The 20,608-nt window shown below is 40.0% G+C and overlaps 1 protein-coding gene across 6 annotated transcripts in view; it reads left to right on the top strand.

Moving 5' to 3' along the window:
• ccser1 (coiled-coil serine-rich protein 1) overlaps positions 1 to 20,608 on the top strand; it is a 378,554-nt gene that overhangs the window by 64,970 nt on the left and 292,976 nt on the right. For all 6 annotated transcript variants that reach the window (XR_009062832.1, XM_057832960.1, XM_057832959.1 and 3 more), the window contains exon 6: positions 2,171 to 2,276. Coding sequence is in view for 5 of the 6 variants with exons in the window: in XM_057832960.1 (XP_057688943.1) it covers positions 2,171 to 2,276 (106 nt within the window). In the remaining variant the exon portion in view is untranslated. The remainder of the gene's footprint in view (positions 1 to 2,170; positions 2,277 to 20,608) is intronic.

Below are 20,608 nucleotides of genomic sequence, written 5' to 3'. Positions count from 1 at the left end.
TTCTGTTTTTTTCCCCCTAATACTTACGCAGTATGAATCTGTGCATTCCTGAGTAACCAACTGACCACATGAACAAAATTGGGTATTGAGTGTCTGTTCTTTAGGGTTTAATATGTTTTTCTGGGTATTACCAGCCATTTTCCCTCTAATTTTTCATGTGTCTGAGCAGACACACTCAAGCTCTCTGAGACCACTGTGAGCAGCATCAGATGTGTAAGCTGTGGCCATGCACCAGTATCACACCTGTTCAAAACCTTGCATCTTAAGCCCTTTTCACACACATATCGGGAAATTCCTGTATAAGGTGACGTGGGATTTACTCACGTCATTACTTTCATGCATGAAAAGATGTCCCGAGAATGAAGCTGGTTGGATGCATTCACAGACTTGTCCCGTGTTGCCCACTGGCGCTCTCTGTGTGGGGAGGGCTGCTGGCGTGATTTTATAACCCGGACATTATGTCATTTTTGGTCAGCATCGGCTGTCACAATGTTGGTTGGTCAAATCGCATTTTGTTCCAGGGGGAGCGTTCCCACCATCGTAACTGGAGCTAATTTAAGGTCATCAAGACTGTATTTAAGCTAGAGGTAAGATCGGGCCTAAAAAATCCAGCCCGACCCGACCCGGGTCCGCGGGTATTAAAGCCCGACCCGGCACAAGCCCGATCAATTACCTTGATTTGCAGGCCCGAGACCGCCCAAAGAGACACCTGTGAAATGTCCGCGTAATCTCCGTGTCAGTCGACACGGGAAATTGTTTTCCCACACAACTCCTGCACGGTTAACTCCCGCGATATTCCCGGTGTTTCGGAGTATGTGAAAGGGGCTATAGTTGCATCATGAATACCTTACCTGGCTCTGTAAAAAAATCTAATTACAGCAGCACTTTTCATTGGGTTATTTTAATATATTTAATTTGGCCCACTTAAAATGAAAAAGACAAAAATCTCGTTGTTCATGAGATGTACTGTGTTATATGTGAGAGTCCTGCTTTGGCCTGGGTAAGGTCCAATTGTGGTATGGTTGAGTTAATAAATGGTTGATAAATAAAACATAATGAACAACCACGATGGGAGTACAGGTAATCCCCGGTTTACGAACGAGTTACGTTTCTGCGCCGGCGATGGAACCCGGATTTTGGTGTAAATCGGAATCAACCCTTAAAGTACCTCAAAACACCTTCTAAATAATAATAATAATAAAAACACTATCAAAAAACATGTACTATAAGTCATTGTACTGCTAGCTAAGTCCTAGCTAGACATAGAGCGAAGCTCCAAAATGACAGAAGTCCGTGAGGTTTGCTGACTTTATTCAGCTGCTCATGACATCAACACTTGCAGAATAAAACTAAATAAAATGACATTAAATCAGTCTCGTCTTCAATTACAGCAATTTAAATTTGTTTTTACTAGTAGCTGCTGATACATTGGTGTCAAAAGAGTTGTTTTGATCTTTAATATTCAATAACAGTTCACTCACTTGATACATCATTACTGATTGAGAGTCCCTTGGTGGTTTTATGATAACGGATGGGGGGGGATAAGGATAACAGTTGATGATGGCTTTCCCCACTTTATTGTGGCAACAATAAAATAACAAAATAATAGCGGGCTGCCGCAACAACCGCTAACTTTCGCTAACTTTCCGTTCTTTCCACTCGCTTCCTGCTATGTAACCATTCCCCAGTCTGATCGCCTCTTAAAGGACCCACGCATAGTTACGGACATTACAGTATGATCAACATTTGTTGTTCAATGTTGATGAGCTGAAGATCTACATTCAAGTGTTCCATCTCCGTTGGTTATTGTGGAACCGGAAAAAAACTAGAGGAAGTCGACAAGAGTTCCCCCCAAACTGTACAAACACAACACCACACCCCTCTAGTGGCATGGCAGTGAAATACAGAGCAACGCAGTCCCTTGCCGCAGAACTATCGAATGCTCGTTGACGCCATAGTAGCTTCGCCGTCACCGTAACACAGAAGCATAACTCCGGCTTTATACCTCCTTTGCTTGGGCACAGAGGGTGGAACAGTCAGATAAACTCCATTTCGCATACTTCATATGAGCGCAAACTGATTTAGAAATTGTACCGACGAGGTGAAAGGCTTGAATATGTTGTAGTTAATAAACAACATATTTTAAACTTTTGTGTTTATCTTTTCACAGTTTCTAGGCAGGACTCCAGTCAGTCTTTGGCATCCTGTCTCAACTTGCTCCACTCCCCTATCGACCAATCAGGAGATCGCATACCAGTGAAAGACAATTGTTACAGGTAACACTCAGCACGTGTACATTGGTAATGGTGATTTTTATATATTTACACTATTTGCAAAAACATAAACTTTACCCTTAGGATTAGCTACTCTGTATTTTATTGTTTGTGCTTTGTTTGTGCTGTAAAAAGTTTTGTTTGTGCCACAATGGTTTTGTAAATATTATGCTTTTAATTTGTAGTAATGACATCTCGCAGCACCCCCATCTACGGCTGAACGGAACTGCAACGATGCCATTCATTTGTGCTAGGTTTGTGCTAGTTCTTGCTGTAAAAATGTCCTTTGTGCTACGATCGATTCATATATATTAAGATATTAATTTCGAGTGATGACGTCACTCGTTGCCATTCCATATCCTAATGCTGCATTCAATGTAGGTGGGAAGTCGAACTCATCCCACTCGGATGCACAAACGAAGCATAAACGATTAGAACAATTTTTAACCATTTTTAATCAAAATTGGGGGCTGGTTGATCTCAGATTGACCTATAAAAGAATTGAAAATATCGCAAAAACGATAGTAGCACAAACAAAACCTTTTACAGCACAAACGTAGAACAAAGGATTGACATAATTTTTGTAGTAACTCGCATCTGACGGGAGGCCTACTTCACAGAAGTTTAAGGTTATAAATTATATATATAAAAATGTGTATTTAATCATGCTGTGTGCAAGTAAGGATACAATACATGGAATAATATTTTTAATCACTTTTATGAAAAGCCATTTTAAACACAAAAAGCAGAATTAATATTCAACATACTATAGAAACAATATTAGCTCATTCTCTCACTTCAGAAAAGATGGATTCGCCGATTGCCATGCTTTGTGCTAAAATGGAAACAGGGGCACTTCAGGGGCCCTTCAAATTAGAAGTGGGGCCAGTGCCCTTGTGGCCTCACCCCTAAAACCGATATTGGTTATGAACCCATGAACCATTAGAGGAAAATGGAAAAAGGAAACATAGTTAAGCAAAGAATTCCGACTTCAATAAAATGTTGATCAGTAACTGAAAATATTTAAGTGCATCTCCTAGTCCTTCTCAAAAAATGAGCATATTGTGATAAAGTTCATTATTTTCTGTAATGGACTGATAAACATTAGACTTACATATATTTTATATTCATTACATACAACTGAAGTAGTTCAAGCCTTTTATTGTTTTAATATTGATGATTTTGGCAAAAAAAAGTCAAGAAAAAACAAAAATCCCTATCTCAAAAAAAAGCTTATCATTAAAAGGTACTCTAAAGAAGCTACTAACCTAATCATCTGAATCAACGAATTAACTCAAAACCCCGGCGAAAGATTCCTGAGGCTTTTAAAAACTCCCAGCCTGGTTCATTACTCAAAACCGCAATCATGGGCAAGAACGCCGACCTGACTGCTGTCCAGAAGGCCATCATTGACACCCTCAAGCAAGAGGCTAAGACCCAGAAAGAAATTTCTGAGCAAATAGGCTGTTCCCAGAGTGCTGTATCAAGGCACCTCAGTGGGAAGTCTGTGGGAAGGAAAAAGTTTGGCAGGAAACCCTGCACAACCAGAAGAGGTGACCGCACCCTGAGAAAGATTGTGGAGAAGGGCAGATTCCAGACCTTGGGGGAGCTGTAGAAACCGTGGACTGAGTCTGGAGTAGAAACATCCAGAGCCACCGTGCACAGGCGTGTGCTGCTGCTTCCATCTGCTGAAAAGCTTTATGGCAGACATGTCCAAAGTCTGGCCCGGGGGCCACATGCGGCCCTCGGTCAAATTTCATCTGGCCCCCAGCCTCTGTCATAATAATCATTAACATCTAGCCCGCATAGACTTAATATATTGGTCAGAAGTACTACTACCAGCATATGAAGTAGCTTACACACTAAATGCTGCTCCTCATTTACCCACCAAAAGGCAGCAGCACTCTAAGCAACATTACCCCGTGTGACCCTTTACTCCCAATTTTCTAAAATGGCGACAATCAACAAAAACTGTTGACTGTGACGGCTGACGCTTCAGGGATAGGTGGAAATTGGAATATTTCTTCACTAAAATACTTAACAGCTGTGTCTGCCTCATTTTCAAAGAGACAGTACACTGTTTTTATATAGTTCAATGTTAGGCGATATTACCAGAGGCAATATTACCAAACAAGACACGCTGACATGTACGAAAAGATTACAGGGAAGAAGCGAGAAATTGAAGCAACTTGAAGCTAGTTTAATTTTACAGCAGCCTTATTCCATTATTACATTACATATAACAGCGGTATTTCACAAGAGCCCGAGAGTCGAAAGAGAACGCCACAAAGGCTAGTTGCGAGATTGTTGAAATTATTAATTTGAAATATTAGGGCTGCAGCTATTGATTATTTTAGTAGTCGATTAATTGATGAACTAGTTAGTTCGAATAATCGAGTAATTGGATAAAGAACATGAAAAATTAAAATACCTGAGCTGAGCTTCAAACGGTATAAAAAAATAAATAAGGATTGACAAAAGAACAATGGCTAACTTACATAGCAAATGTCTGCTAGCTTAAATGCTATAAAACACTAACTTAAAAAAACATTTTTTTTTTAACAATGCTCTTGACAAACGGTTCAGACACATATTCCCACACACAAAAAAACAGCTAAATATACCAATAAACTACATTATGAATGCATTAAAAAAAAAAAAAAAAAAAAAAAAACTCAAACAAAAACTTGGCTTATGTTGGTTTTAACATGGAGCAGCTGGATTCAGCCATGTGAAATGAGGCAGACGAGAGGGCAGTGTATCACTTTAATTAAACGAATAATCGAGGCAGCAAAATTTAATTCAAATGTTTTTTCTTTAATCGAATACTGGAGTTAATCGATTCATCGTTTCAGCACAAAAAAAAAAAAAAAATAAAGCAAATGTGACACACAGAATGGCTTGCTAACATTTCCTTAAATATATTGTTCTACGTAAAGGACGTTAGCCAAGGTCGGCCCTCCTCATTTTCACCACACCAAATCTGGCCCCCTTTGCAAAAAGTTTGGACACCCCTGCTTTATGGAGATGAAGATTTCATATTTCAGCACGACCTGGCACCTGCTCACAGTACCAAAACTACTGGTAAATGGTTTACTGACCATGGCATTACTGTGCTCAATTGGCCTGCCAACTCACCTGACCTGAACCCCATAGAGAATCTGGGATATTGTGAAGAGGAAGTTGAGAGACACCAGGCCGCTATCGAAGCATCCTGGGCCTCCATAACACCTCAGCAGTGCCACAGGCTGATTGCCTCCATGCCACGCCGCATTGAAGCAGTCATTTCTGCAAAAGGATTCCCGACCAAGTATTGAGTGCAAAGCTGATATAATTAATTGAAGGTTGACTTTTTTTGTTTTAAAAAACACTATTTTGTATCGGTCGGATGAAATATGCAAATTTTTTTGAGATAGGGATTTTTGTTTTTTCTTGACTTTTTTGCCCAAATCATCAATATTAAAACAATAAAAGGCTTGAACTACTTCAGTTGTGTGTAATGAATCTAAAATATAAGAAAGTCTAATGTTTATCAGCACATTACAGAAAATAATGAACTTTATCACAATGTGCTAAATTTTTTAGAAGGACTTTGTATTTGAAATTAAAAATTGTAAATCCTTTTTTAAACTGTCAGCCAGGTACCACATATGCTTTGCATATTTCTTAGTGTTTAGGTAACTTTCCATCTGTTTCCGCTATTACTGCTTCCTATGTCTGAGGCCCATTCTCTGTCGAGAGACACAGGGGGCGAAGACAACTTTTTTCGGGCGTAATATCCTTGTTGATTGCCCTTATGGTGTTGTTGGTGTGAGACAATGACAACACTGAGCTACGCCTGCTGGATGGCTTTATTGCCAGATGGGTTTTGTTGCCACCCCATCATCCACTCACTCAGTACTACCAAAGCGCACACAGACATGTGCACATTCCGCTCTTACACACGAAGAAAGCTCTTGGCACATGAGGCAGTCCTTGAAACACTGCCTTTCTTCTCAGCTCTATGCAAAAAGTTGTCTCTTGAGAGTTTATTTAGCCTCTTCATATCTTTTACTTAGTGCAAAATGGTCCGACATCAAATGACAAACAATGAGAGTGCCACTCCCACCTTCTGTAGTTAATGTGCAGTTACACATAATTCTTTTTACAGGCATGAAAATCTCTCACCTTACGGTGAAATTCGCCGTTTTGAAGTCAGAAAGGGTGACCTATGTGAAATGTGTAGATCCGAGGAGAAAATTTTTAGGAGGGGTGGCGGGGGGGGGGGGTCATAAGTCCATCTAACTAAAGACATGTTTTATTGAAGTTGCTAAGCCTGTCGCGATATGCAATGAGTCCATTTATTGCGAGGTGAATAAAAATGCAGTCGGTACTTTTCATGGCTGCGTTTTATCGCTGTGTGCGTGCGTGTTTGTATACATTTGTGCGTGCGTGTAGATGACATATGAGACTCCAGTTCTTTTTGCAGATGTTTATTGGTCATCAACACGCTGTAGAATTACAGTATGGACATACAAAATAAGGAAACACATCTATATCAAACACTGGACATTAGCATTGCTACATTGAGACTAATGGGGAAAAAAACACAACCTACTTTAGCCTGCTATAAAACATTAGCAGTCTTCTCCAAAACTTTCAGTTAAAAGGTGACATTTCAAACATGAAAAATCGCTGGTTAACAGCATTTGCAAAGGAAAAAAAAGAAAAAAAAAAAATGATTGGTGACACCACAAGCAATGACGAAAAGTGCTTTTTTGCGGACCGTAAAGCTTATGGTTAGCGGTTTAGCGAACGTACTTCCGGTGAACATTTCAAAATAAAAGCACGTCATGTTTGTATTATAAATAGAAGGAGATAAATAGAGGATTATAAAAAGAGGAGAAAACAAAGGGTCCATGACGAAAGGTTGACAAGGATAAAAAAAGACACACCCAAGTTTAGAGTAAACTGAGGTGATTGGCAGAGTGCCACAAAAGTAAATGGTGTTATACTTATAAAGCACTTTACACTATCTCGCCATCTACCTACTGGTGACGCAGCACCAGGAGCAACGTGGGGTTCAGTATCTTGCTCAAGGACACTTAGACGAGTTCATCAGGGCGGAGAATCGAACCCACAACCTCTGGTTTGGGGGACAACTACTCTACCACTGAGCCACGCCACCACAAAAGCTTGGTGAAAACACATAACACACTTAAATACCTGCACAAGATAGAGAAGTCAGAACAGGGGATGGAAGATGAACAAAAACCAAGGCAAGCTACGTATAGCAAAGGGGACGAGACTGCAAATTGTTAAATGGCCACCAGCAATGTAAAACCTACCTTGGATTACACAATCTAAACACAATCAGTGCCTTCTAGCATCGCACCCACTATTTGAGAAGTTTAGGTAATCTAAATGTAACACATATGCATTACATTAAAAAAAAAAATCAAATAATTGGTGAATTATAATGAAACTATAAATATTACAACTAACCCCGGTAACACACCAGAAACGTCTACGGCAAGACAACGCAGTTAAACATGGCCGTTAAAGTCAATCAGCCAATGCACAACAGTTGCAGTGCGGCTGCGTGTTAGACGCGTCCCAGAAGCGGCTCAACGCGTCGCACGCGAAAAGAACGGCAGAGTTTATTATTTGACGCTAAACGCGGCCCTCCCGTGTCAATACTACAAGGTAGGATCGGGCAGACCGGAAGTCACTGTAAAAATACGGTGGATCCAGTCGATTTTCAAAATAATATACAATCGTAACCCTTACTTTTCAGATCAGATCAGATCTCTTGAGGTCGTGGGTAGATTGGGTCACATTTTACTTGTTGTTGTTGATTTAGCGTATTTTTCGGAGTATAAGTTGCACCAGCCCAAAAATGCGCAATGAAGAGGAAAAAAAAACATATAAGTCGCATTTTTGGGGGAAATTTACTTGATAAAATCCAACATATAGAACAGATATTTTATCTTGAAAGGCAATATAAAATTCAAAAACTACAATAGAGAACAACATGCTCAATAAGTGTACAGTATGATAATGTTATATGACGCGTGAACAACGAAATGCGAATGGTATGTTAACGTAACATAGCTTTTAAAAGTTATTCAGATAACTATAGCATAAAGAACATGTTAACAAGTTTACCAAACCATCAGCGTTACTCCAAAACACCAAAATAACATGTGAAATGATATAATAATGTGTTGATAGTTTCACACATAAGTCGATCCAGAGAATAAATCGCACCCCCAGCCAAACTATAAAAAAAAAAACTGCGACTTATAGTTCGAAAAATACGGTACTGGTGTCTTCTTTGCTATAGTAATAACCAACATGGCAAGACAGTTTCAACTCTGCTTTTAATCTTGGCGCATCAGTACCCCCGTGTTCAATACAAAACACTCCTACCAAAACAAAAGGAACTAAAATTATACAACATAAAGCATAGACTATAGATTAATATTACATCACGTTTGTAAAACATAAATACATAATAAAATAAATAATAGCCCATATAAATAAATTGAAATGAGCTAAAACACCTGTAGTTAAATTATAAGAATAATACAAAAATCCTGTTTACACAATTTATTAATTTCTGTGTGGCGCTTTAACATGAGAAAATACATCAATAAACCTTTAGAAAAATGTTCATAAGGAAAAAAAAAAGATTCATTGAGGCATTTCCTTTGTAAAATACAAATTCAAATCTTTGTCATTAGGATTTCTTTTCTCTTTAACACAGGACTTTTTTCTTCTTTCTTTCAGCAAGAAAACTGACCAATACGCGCGTTCTGAAAGGCAAATGTTTGTTGTAATATCTTTAAATACCCGCTACTCTCGCGTGAACTAGCAATCCTCGTGTGAACCGATCGAGCTGATCCACAGACGTGCTGCTCGTAAAACGCATCCTATGGAAATTGACGCCAAGCGTCACTGGTGCGTTGAAGCGCCGGCATCGCTCACACACCGTAGACGTTTCTGGTGTGTTACCGGGGTAAAAGTAAAGCATTATTTGGTCTTTTTTCTTTTTCTTTTTCGTCAGCCTCATTTACAACTGACTCATATCAGTCTATTATCACTTTAAATTAGATGAGCACACCGTTTTCCACCCCTGCCTTAAAGAGCATACGACAGGAGAAAAAAAGTCTTAAATGGCATTATTATGTGAATTACAATCATATTTTGAGACGATTCGACCATATACAATAATTTAGCAAAGCGCAGATGACGAGAAATTAGTCTTTTAATCTGCCGGTTAGCCACGCCTACCATTATAGGGCTTTAGCATCCCCAACAGGTGGATGACGTCAGCGGTAGACTGGGCTCATCGGTTTTACTATTCAGCCCATTGAAGGGGAATTATTCAGAAAGAGGAAAACGCGACGAACAGAGTCGCAAAATGTCATTGTTTCAGTCTCTCTACTTCAATATTTTTACAGGATATTCTTTTTATCCAAGTATTTTTCCCCAATAGCTATATAAACGGCTTGAGAAGGACCAGTCAGCCCGTCGAGGGGGAACTAGTCACAACGAGGAAAACGCAACGGAGAGAGCAGCAAAATGTCATTGTTTCTGTCTCTTTACTTCAATATTTTTACAGGATATTCTTTTTATCCAAGTATTTTCCCCAACTGCTAAATAAATGGCATGGTCATGACAAATAACAGTCTTGTGCTGAATGGAATATGAAATAATAAAAATGCATTTATTCAGGACGACATGGCAAAATTACTCCATAATGGTCAAAACTGTCGACTTCACCTTTACTGTCGCACCTCCCGAACGATATTTTATGACACCTAAATCGGACATATGTCATTTCCCTTCCCCGGCTTCGGAGAATGTAAACAAACCAGAAGGCGTGACAGCTAGCCGACATGCTAACCCGAACCAAGTGATGTTTCAAAGTCTTCGAAGCGGAAAATCACACATAACTATCCTGGATTATTTGACATGACGACCCGGTTGTCGATTGTCTTCGCGGATCTGCAAACCGCCCGGCGGAGAGCAATTTACAGTTCGTTCGAGGAGGGTGGCTGGAGTTGTTGTGCAGCTAACGTGCTGCTAATGAGCATTAGGAGAGCTTTTTACATGCCTATCAATGATCAAACGTAAGTAGTCCTTTATTTAAAGGAAGTTTGCAGTGTTTACTTTGTAATCGCTGTATTCGTATTTGACATAATACAATACAAGATGTTTACTCACTTCCTCGTAAGTCCAATGGTCCCACAGTAAATATTCACAGTGAATGGGAACCTTTTGAAACTCCAAAAAGGCGCATATGCTTCTCCCTCATACAGAATGATTTTTCTGCAGCCGTTTGGCTGGCGTGATGCGAAAAATAAACGTATTAATCCGCAAAATCAGCTGAATCCTTCGTCCTCATACACAACAGTACACTGTATAGTGAAGAAGACGTCTTCTACCGTACATGTCACAGCACCCTCCTCCTCAATGCAAGACCGAAGCCAAGAGTCACTCATTTTCATGGCGCGGGATTAAAAAAACTAAATAAATATAGCGATCGCTTCCACACATATCCAAGCGGTCCATATCATTCAGGGGCATAAAATACCGCGTGTATTATGAAATAAACATGCTTTTTCGTGTCACATGCACCTTAAACGAGCAGTTGCTAAGGCACAAGGTTTTGTGGGCATATTTTCCATACCTTGTCTGTGTACCCTTTGTTTTCATTGACAAAACCAGCTGAATTTACCTTTTTCCCCAACACTTGGTTGCTGGCTTCAAGTGGAAATGGGGGAAAAAAACGCAACTTGAGAATTAACTTAACAAATGGACTGGACAAAAGTTCTATTATATGAATACCCTGCTGACAGTGTTTAGCATTATCTGTGTGAAACATTGTTTCAGCTTGTGCATTGACTCCCAGTAGACTGGCTAGACCATATCATTTTGCTGGAGGGGCTACCGTTTCTTCTAGAAAATTGCTGATCTGGAGTCTTCCTTGTGAATTGACTGGCATGCTTTATAGTATGTCCCCCCACAGACTCACAGCGGTGACAAGACTAGCACAGTCGGGTGCAAAAAAAAAAACATTAATACATTCTCTTTGACCAAATATGTGAGCTGTATTTCTCTTCTTCCCCTCTTATCTTTCATTGGTTGACGGCTAAAACAGAAGGCTCACGACACAACTGCCTGCTTTCTCTCTACCGTTGCCCTGCACAATGCTTTTTGGGTCACTAATGAAAGGGTTATGTCAGCTATGTTATTGTGGCTAGTTCTCTCCGACAAGGCAGCAAACCCTTATGACTTAAAGTGCTCCTCTCTTTCCTTTGGGGGGAAAAAAAGCCCTCTTAGCCGCCTTTTGTTTAACAACTGCCTGTTGCTCTTTTGACACATATCTCTGACACGGTTAAGATGAAACTTATCCATGGCTGATTTTTGTTTTTTTTTCTGCTAAGGAGCAGCTTCCAACTCTCGCAAAATTTTTCGGTAAATTGCGAACCCTTTTCAACCAGCTTGAAATTTTTCCATTTCACCACCTTATTTTTATTGAATTCATGCAATCTCTCGCAACGTAAGAATTTGCATCAAATCTCTTTTTGTAAAAAGGAGAACTTGTTTGGCAAAATGAAAAAAAAATAACATCACAAAATACATCCCTTTGACACTTTGGATTTCCAATTTGGCTTGCCTCCGCTTTCACTTTAGATGTGCTTCAATACACAACGGATTGCATTTTGTGTTTGCTTTTTTTCTATTGGTAAACGCAAGTTAAATAAAGTAATATTTCCCAAAGGTGCAACTCTTAATCTATTCACTAACAACTATTTTGATCATTGTTTAATCATTTGGAGGCATTGCACAACTTAAAGCTTTCCAGATCCACATATTTTCAGTCTTTCAACAATCAGATTTATGTACCGTATTTTTCGGACTATAAGTCACTGTTTTTTTCATATTTTGGCTGGGTGTGCGACTTATACTCAGGAGCGACTTATGTGTGAAATTTGTAACACATTATGATATCATTTCACGTGTTATTTTGGTGTTTTGGAGTGACACTGATGGTTCGTTAAACTTGTTAGCATGTTCTTTATGCTATAGTAGAGCTGGGCGGTAAACCGAAAATTTACCGTCACCGAAATTCTTCACGATGACAGACGTAATTTTGACCATGTCGGTAAATTCGGTAAATTAATAAAACAAGAAAATAGTCTTTTCATCCCGCTTTGACTCTGTGTTGTTCGCCTATGTTCATTCCCCTTTAAGAAAGCAGTGAATGTACTCACGTAGGGAGTCACGTGATCATCAGGAAGCCAATCAAACAGAAGCCCGGCAAGCTAACGCTAGCAGCTAATGCTACAGGCAAAACGTGATGGAGTGTGGCTTAAGGGAGGTTCGCCAAACTTTCACCCGACATTTAATAGACTCCTGGTGGCATCCAGACGGGCTTTCACCCGCTGTACTCCCTTGTTCTCACGATTTCCGGAGATGGTGCTTTCATTGCTTTCTACTGGTAGCCAGGCCACAGGCTAACGCTAGCGCCTAACGCTAGCGGCCGCTAGCGGCTAACGCTACAAATGAACGTGATGGAGTCGGATAGCGGCTCTAACCTTGTCAAAACGGCTGAACTTAATCAGTGGATTGTGCACGGACTGCATCTAGCAATTACTATGTCGCGTTATTTTGTATCTGACTGTGTGTGATTTCTCTGATAGCTTTTGTGATGGTAAAGCATTCAGCATTAAGCACAATCCAACGGTGAAACTTGTAATATGACCGAGAAATGGCCCCAGCTATTTTTCTGTATGTGCTTAATTCTGTGTCATTATTGCTATCATAAAATCTTAAGTGTTTCATTTGCAGAAGATCAATATAGCTTTAATGTGTGTCTGTCTGTCTGTTTGGGGGTTCATGTATGCCTGCATTTGTTAAGAAATACACTTGGGGGGGGGGGCTGAAACCATAAAGTAAACACTTGTATTGAATAATTATGTCACAGCAGCCATTAACAATAAATTGTCTTTTTGAAGTTTACTGTTCAAGCTGCAAGTCATTTGTCTTACAATGACATGTTTGCACAGGCATATTGATTTTGACAATGTAGATTGTTCAAGCCATACACGCTGTTATAAATGCTCATACTTGAATTCTTATTGTTTACAATACATTTTTATAAACCTAATGTCTAGACTGCATGTACAATTGTTAAATATATCAAATTGAATGCTGGTAACTAAATCAACAAGAAACTGTTAATCTGTATTTCATGCATTGATTCAGATTTTCAAATTATACAACAGTCCGCTTGGGCGACTTTATCGTCATTTATCGTTATCGAGGTAAATCTGCTCCATTTATCGTGATACGTATTTAAGGCCATATCGCCCACCCCTATGCTATAGTTATCTGAATAACTTTTAATAGCTATGGCCACGTTCGCGTTCTGCCTTTGGCAATGTGTATTCAATTGTATTATTGACTTTTTTTTATATTGAAATGCATGCTTTTAGTTTGTGGCACTTTCACGCCCACGTGAGGGCGCACTCGCACTTGTTTACGTGAAAAAGAGCGCTCACACGCCAGAAGAAGACTGACAGTTACGTAGCTGTGAATGAGTGGGCGAGTTAGCGAGAGAGAAACACGGCTGCGAACCTACGTTCATTGTTTATGCTTTTAAAATATCTCTACAGCGGCAGCGCCTGTGTGTATCATCTTTTCTGTTGTTGTTGTGTGTTTTCCACCTGCGATCGGACACTTAGAGCAAGTTGTGTGGTTGTTTGAACGATGTGTTTCTGCTAGCGAACGCATGCTAACTGTTTATGTCATTGCTGTAAGAGCACCTAATTATCATTTATTTACGTTGATGCGAACCTGTTTAGTATAGAGGACCAAATTGATTCAGCAAATTATACGGACGTCCAGCATTGTTATTTGGGAGTTTGCTGTATAGCCAGGACCGAGCCTTAGCGTCCTGGTGAGGACGTTATATTCGCATTTCGTTGTTCATGCGCTGTACACTGTACATTTATACAGCATGTTGTTCTCTATTGTATTTTTATATTAAATTGCCTTTTAAGGTGACATATCTGTTCTATGTGTTGGATTTTATCAAGTAAATTTCCCCCAAAAATGCGTCATATACTCCGGTGCGACTTATGTTTTTTTTCTCTTCGTTGGGCATTTTATGGCTGGTGCAACTTATACTCAGGTGTGACTTGTAGTCCGAAAAATATGGTAGTTCATAAAGCATAATCATTATATTTGTATTTATTCAAAACAGTGTTGTTTTTGGCAGCTGTTTTAATTTTTTTTATTAGTCTTCAGGCCATTTCAGACTAGCGGTAGCCTAGTGTGAAGGGTTCAATGGCAACTAGGGGTGTGACAAAATATCGAAATGCTGATATATCGTGATACTTTGTATCCCAAAAGGGTATTGATATGCGCCTGCCATGAATCGAGATATCATTTTAAAAATGTGTCAATTTCTAAAATAAATAAATAAATAAAAAGGAACCAACAAGTTGCTACCAAAATCTTCCACCATAATAGTATCAGTTAACTCTAAGGCTTCATTGACGGTGCTCGACGCTCAATCCATTTTGACTGGGGAATGTTCGTTCATTCGAAACCAGAGCATTCACAGTCATTCTGTCCGACTTTCAGGACATTCACAGGTCATTTCCTGTTGAGTTTGAGCCACTGCCTATTTATGTGGGTGATTCCCAGGTCACTTCCTGTTCTATAACTCAAAATACACAGGAAGTGACCTATAGAATACCCCAAAATCAACAGGACGTAACTGAAAATTAACAGGTAAATGACCTTAAATGGCTCAAAATTACCTCTTTGCCTGGCATTGGCTGCCACTGACAGCCTTAGACGTTCAATCCGTTTGACATGTCTCCTCCTGTTTTACGCCTGCCGTGGACCACTCTTCACACTGAGCTGACACTCGTGTGAAAAGGCCTTTCGTCAACCTTAAAGTGCGTACGACAGGAGAAAAAAAGTCTTAAATAGCATTATTATGTGAATTAGAATCATATTTTGAGACGATTCGACTATATGCAACATTTTTGCAAAGCGCAGATGCCGTGAAATTAGTCTTTTAATCTGCCGGTCAGCCACGCCTAACAATATAGGGCTCTAGCGTCCCCAACAGGTGGATGACGTCAGCGGGAGGATGGGCTCATCGGTTTTACTATTCAGCCCATTGAGGGGGAATTATTCAGAACAAGGAAAATGCGACGAAGAGCGTCGCAAAATGCCATTGTTTCAGTCTCGCTACTCCAATATTTTTACAGGATATTCTTTTTATTCTTTAAGTATTTTTCCCTAATAGCTAAAAAAAATGGCTTGGTCATGACAAATAACAGTCTTGAGCTAAATGGAATATGAAACAATAAAACTGCTTTTATTCAGGACGACATGGCAAAATGACTCCATAATGGTCAAAACTGTCGACTTCACCTTTACTGTCGCACCCCCGAACGATATTTTATGCCACCTAAGTCAGGCTTATGTCATTTCCCTTCCCCGGCTTCGGAGAATGAGTACACAAACCAAGAGGCGTGACAGCTAGCCGACATGCTAACCCGAACCGAGTGATGTTTCAAAGTCTTCGAAGCGGAAAATCAAACATAACTAGCCTGGATCATTTCACATGACGACTGGGTTGTCTATTGTCTTCGCCGATCGGCAACCCGCCCGGCGACGAACGAGTTAGAGCTCGTCGTTCCTCTGCTGAGGGCAAAGGGCTCGTTTGCGGGGAAGCAGCTGGGCAATGACTGCCGGACAAACCGACCGACGTCGAAGGAGCGTGTAGCTGCCAAATGGCTAACACGAATATGGCAAAATAATGCTTTACTACACGGCGGAGTCGTAAACAGCGAGGTGGGCGGCTGCAGTTGTTATGCAGCTATCACGACAATATGTGTATGAGGAGAGCTTTTTACATGCCCATCCATGATCAAACGTAAGTAGTCCTTTATTCAAAGAAAGTTTGTAGTGTTTATTTTGTAATCGCTTTAATCGCGGCTATTTTTAACACAAAGTTGCAATTTCTGATCGGTTGGAAAATTTGACAGAACACCGGGCACATGAAGAGGGCAATAAGCCGAGTATAGTGCTCTCCCAACAAGCCGCCGGTCGTCGGCCGAGGGGACAAGGAGCATGTCAGCCATAAAATGCAAGCCACCTACATACTAAAATGATCCCAGCTTTTGACATGATACAAAACACGATGTTGACTCACTTCCTCGTAAGTCCCATGGTCCCACAGTAGTAGGGCTTGTTTTGGCCAATATCCACCGGTGAATGGGAACCTTTTGAAACCCCAAAAAGGCTCACACGCCTCTCCATGGTGCAGCAAAATTTTTCTGCAGCCGTTTGGCTAGCGTGATGCGAAAAATAAACGAATTAATCAGCAAAATCATCTGAATCCCATACAACAGTACGGCTGTATAGTGAAGAGGACTCCTTCTCCCGTACACGTCACAGCGCCCGCTTCCTCAATGCAAGACCGAAGCCGGAAGTCTGTCATTTTCGGAGCGAGGCATTAAAAAAATGTAATAAATATATTGATCCCTTCTTCACACAACTAAGTGGTCCATTTCATTCAGAAGCATAAAATACCGCGTGTATTATGAAATAAACATGCTTTTTTGTGTCGCAGGCACTTTAATGCTGATGCAAACGCAACACTAACGCTAGGAGATACATATAACGAATGATGATCACTCAGCTCAGACCTTTAAATGCTAAAGCACCATTGCGTATTCTCTCTTGCCAAGATAAGAAAACAAATCTTACTGTGTTTCCAAACAAGCAAGATGGAGCGTAGCCTAGCTTTAAACGCAACCTAAACTCCGGTGAGGAGCGAGAGACGTTGCACATCTCGCATGAGTGACACGACCCAAATACTGCTGCGACGCAAGCTGACGTACTCCACGTACAATATGAAAAAGTCCTGCATTGTGAACATATGGCAGAAACGATGTCGCATTTTCGTGTCGTTGTCGTCTTGTCAGACAAAAACTGCCATTTGTCTCGTTATGTTCTATTCTCCCAAGCCACATCTTTAGCTCTTCATTGTGACGTCGTCATGAAAAAATTGTTTTTTTCGAGGAAATGTTTTTGTTATAGTCATTGTTGACAAAAACAACACTGATTCAAAAAGAGATATTTACTGTGGTCTTAAAGTGCGTATGACAGGATAAAAAAAGGTCTCAAATAACATTATTATGTGAATTAGAATCATATTTTGAGACGATTCGACTCTATACAACAATTTTGCAAAGCGCAGATGACGAGAAATTAGTTTTTTAATCTGCCGTTTAGCCACCCCTGCCATTATAGCGCTATAGCGTCCCCAAATGGAGCATAATTTTATCTGATTTAGAATTCGTCCCATTGAGGGGGAATTATTCAGACCGAGTTAAATGCAACGTAGAGAGCAGCAAAATGTCATTGTTTAAATCTCTCCAATATTTTTACAGGATATTCTTTTTATTCTTTTAGTATTTTTCTCCAATTGCTAAATAAATGGTATGGTCATGACAAATAACAGTCTTGTGCTCAATGGAATATAAAATACTAAAAATGCATTTATTCATACGACATGGCAAAATTATTCCATAATGGTCATAACTGTCGACTTCACCTTTACTGTCGCACTTCCCGAACGATATTTTATGCCACCGTAGTTAGTCCGGCTTTTGTCATTTCCCTGACCCGGCTTCGGAGAATGTGAATAAACCAAGAGGCGTGACAGCGTCGGGGTTGTCGAATGTCTTCACCTATTAGCTACCCGCCCGGCGGCGAGCATGTTAGCTCCTCGTTCTCCTACTGCGGGCAGGAGAGCTTTTTTGCGGGGAAGCAGCTGGACAATGACAGCCGGACAAACCGGCCGACGTCAGAGGAGCGCGTAGCTGCCACATGGTCAACACGAATGTTCATAAATTAATGCTTAACTACACGGCGAAGACGTAAACACTGAGAGAGCGGCGTGCAGTTGTTTTGTACAGCTTACAAGGCAGGATGTGTCTAAGGAGAACTTTTCTACATGTCCATGATCAAACGTAAATATAAAATAAAATATAAAAGTAAATATTCCTTTCTTTAAGGAAAGTTTGTAGTGTTTACTTTGTAATCACTGCATTCCCAGCAAATTTTACACAAAGTTGGGGTGGAAAATTTGACAGAACGTCGGGCACACGAAGACGGCAATAAGCCGAGTATAGCGCTTTCCCGGCGGAGGGTGTGCGACAAGCCGCCGGTCGTCGGCCGAGTGGCATTCTCGGTGGACAAGGAGCATTGTCAGCCACAAAATGCAAACCACCTCCCGATTAAAACGTGTGCCATGATCCCAGTATTTGACATAATACAAACACGATGTTTACTTCCTCGTAAGTCCAAAGGTCCCACACTTGTCCCACACTTGTCTTGGACGATCTCAGGGTGAACGGGAACTTTCTGGAACCCAAAAAGGCTCACACGCCTCTCCCTGGTGCAGCTACAAAATCAACAAATTAATTCGAGAAAATCAGCTGAATCCGCAGTCCATCTGCATGCTATAAAGCAATGCTGTATTGGGAGATGCTGACTAGGGCTGCAGCTATGGATTATTTTAGTAGTCGATTAATCGATGAACTAGTTAGTTCCAATAATCGGATATAGAACATAAAAAATTGTATAAAAAATATATATATGTTTAAATGTGGATATATGTACAACAAAAAAACAAATGGTTAACCTACATAACCAAATTCCGCTAGCTTAAATGCTATAAAATGCCAAGTTTTTTTTTTTTTTTTAAAGTTTTTTTTTTACAATACTCTTAACAAATAGTTCAAACACATATTCCCACAAAAAAAAAAAACTGTTAAATATACCTTTAATCTAAATTACAAATGCATAAAAAAAAAAAAAAAAAAAGTTGGCTCAAACAAAAACTTAGCTTATGTTGATCTTAACAGGGAGCAGCTGGATTCAGCCATGTGAAATTAGGTGGACTAGAGGGCAGCATATCCACCCAAATTAATAAAATTAAATGCAAACACTTTCAAAACAAACCATTACAATGCCACTTTAATTAAACGAATACTCGAAGCAGCAAAATTTAATTTGAATATTTTTTTTCTAATCGAATGCTCGAGTTAATCGATTAATCGTTGCAGCACTAATGCTGACCCGGATGACATCACATTCGCATTCGTCCTAAACCCGAGACTGGAGCGGGGGGTTACTCATTTTAATGGCGCGGGATTCAAAAATTGAATATATAAAACGATCGCCTCCTCACACATCCAAGCCGTCCATTTCATTCAGAAGCATAAAACACAGCGTGAAAAATGAAATAAACACTTTTGTGTCCTCTCAAACTAACTACTGTGGCACAAAAACTGCCAATATGGTGTGAAAAAGGTGTGATGACTCATTTCAGTTCTCTACTATAATAACATTTTCAGCAATCTTTAAAACGCAGAAGACTTGATCAAAAAACAGAGCAGTAAAATATTTTCTTGATCTGAAAGCAAAAAATATCAGACAAGTGCCATTTCAGTATAAGCTTTTGACAGTGACAGACCACATAATGGAGGTAGGTCTGAGTTAATTTCCCTTTCAAACATAACCTAGCTGCAGGTGTGAATTACGTTCTGTGTGTGCGTGTGCAGGCAGGGTTTGGGGGTGATCAAACAGAGAGACCGAGTGCGAAAAGTGAGCACAAAAAAATAGTTTGGCTTGGGTTGAGTTTGCCTGACTAGCTTTCTTCGCTATCTCTCAGGTTCCACGTTCCCTTGAGGGGGACATTGATTTGCTGGAGGCAAAGCAAGCACACTCAAAACAGCCACACATGAACCTGCCAGTCACTTTGACTGTCCAGGGTATCAGCTGTAACACACCGCTGGCTGTCTGATAGGTTGCACAGAACATCTGCTTCACACACACACTTAAAACCTACTGCAAATCCTCGTCAAATTTGAAGTTTTTGCAAAAACGACTTGGAACAATGGAACTTTATGCGTCCTTCTTTTTCATGTTCTGCTAAGTTGTAGAAAAAGCAGTCTTATCTCTTAGAATCGTACATTAAACACCAGCACTCAGTGTGTATTCCTAAAGCCTTTAACTGTTTATCACATTAAAATCAGTGAGTCAATGAGCGAAAGCAATTTAAGATTCAAATAGGCAAGGAGGTAAAGTTAATATTGGTGTTTTACCATATCTCTTGAAGCCAAACAAGCAGGTTTGTGTAGTAGAAAAGTAAAACTGAAGGCTACTGCATATCATTGATCTATTATGTCGTGGTTAAACAGCATTTGTTTCATTATTCAATGATATTTTAAGCATTTGTTCCAAGC

This window comes from Corythoichthys intestinalis, chromosome 3 (genome assembly GCF_030265065.1).
Source record: "Corythoichthys intestinalis isolate RoL2023-P3 chromosome 3, ASM3026506v1, whole genome shotgun sequence".
NCBI classification, from domain to species: domain Eukaryota; kingdom Metazoa; phylum Chordata; class Actinopteri; order Syngnathiformes; family Syngnathidae; genus Corythoichthys; species Corythoichthys intestinalis.
Note: the sequence above shows the minus strand (reverse complement) of the source record. Positions and strands in the feature narration are given on the sequence as shown.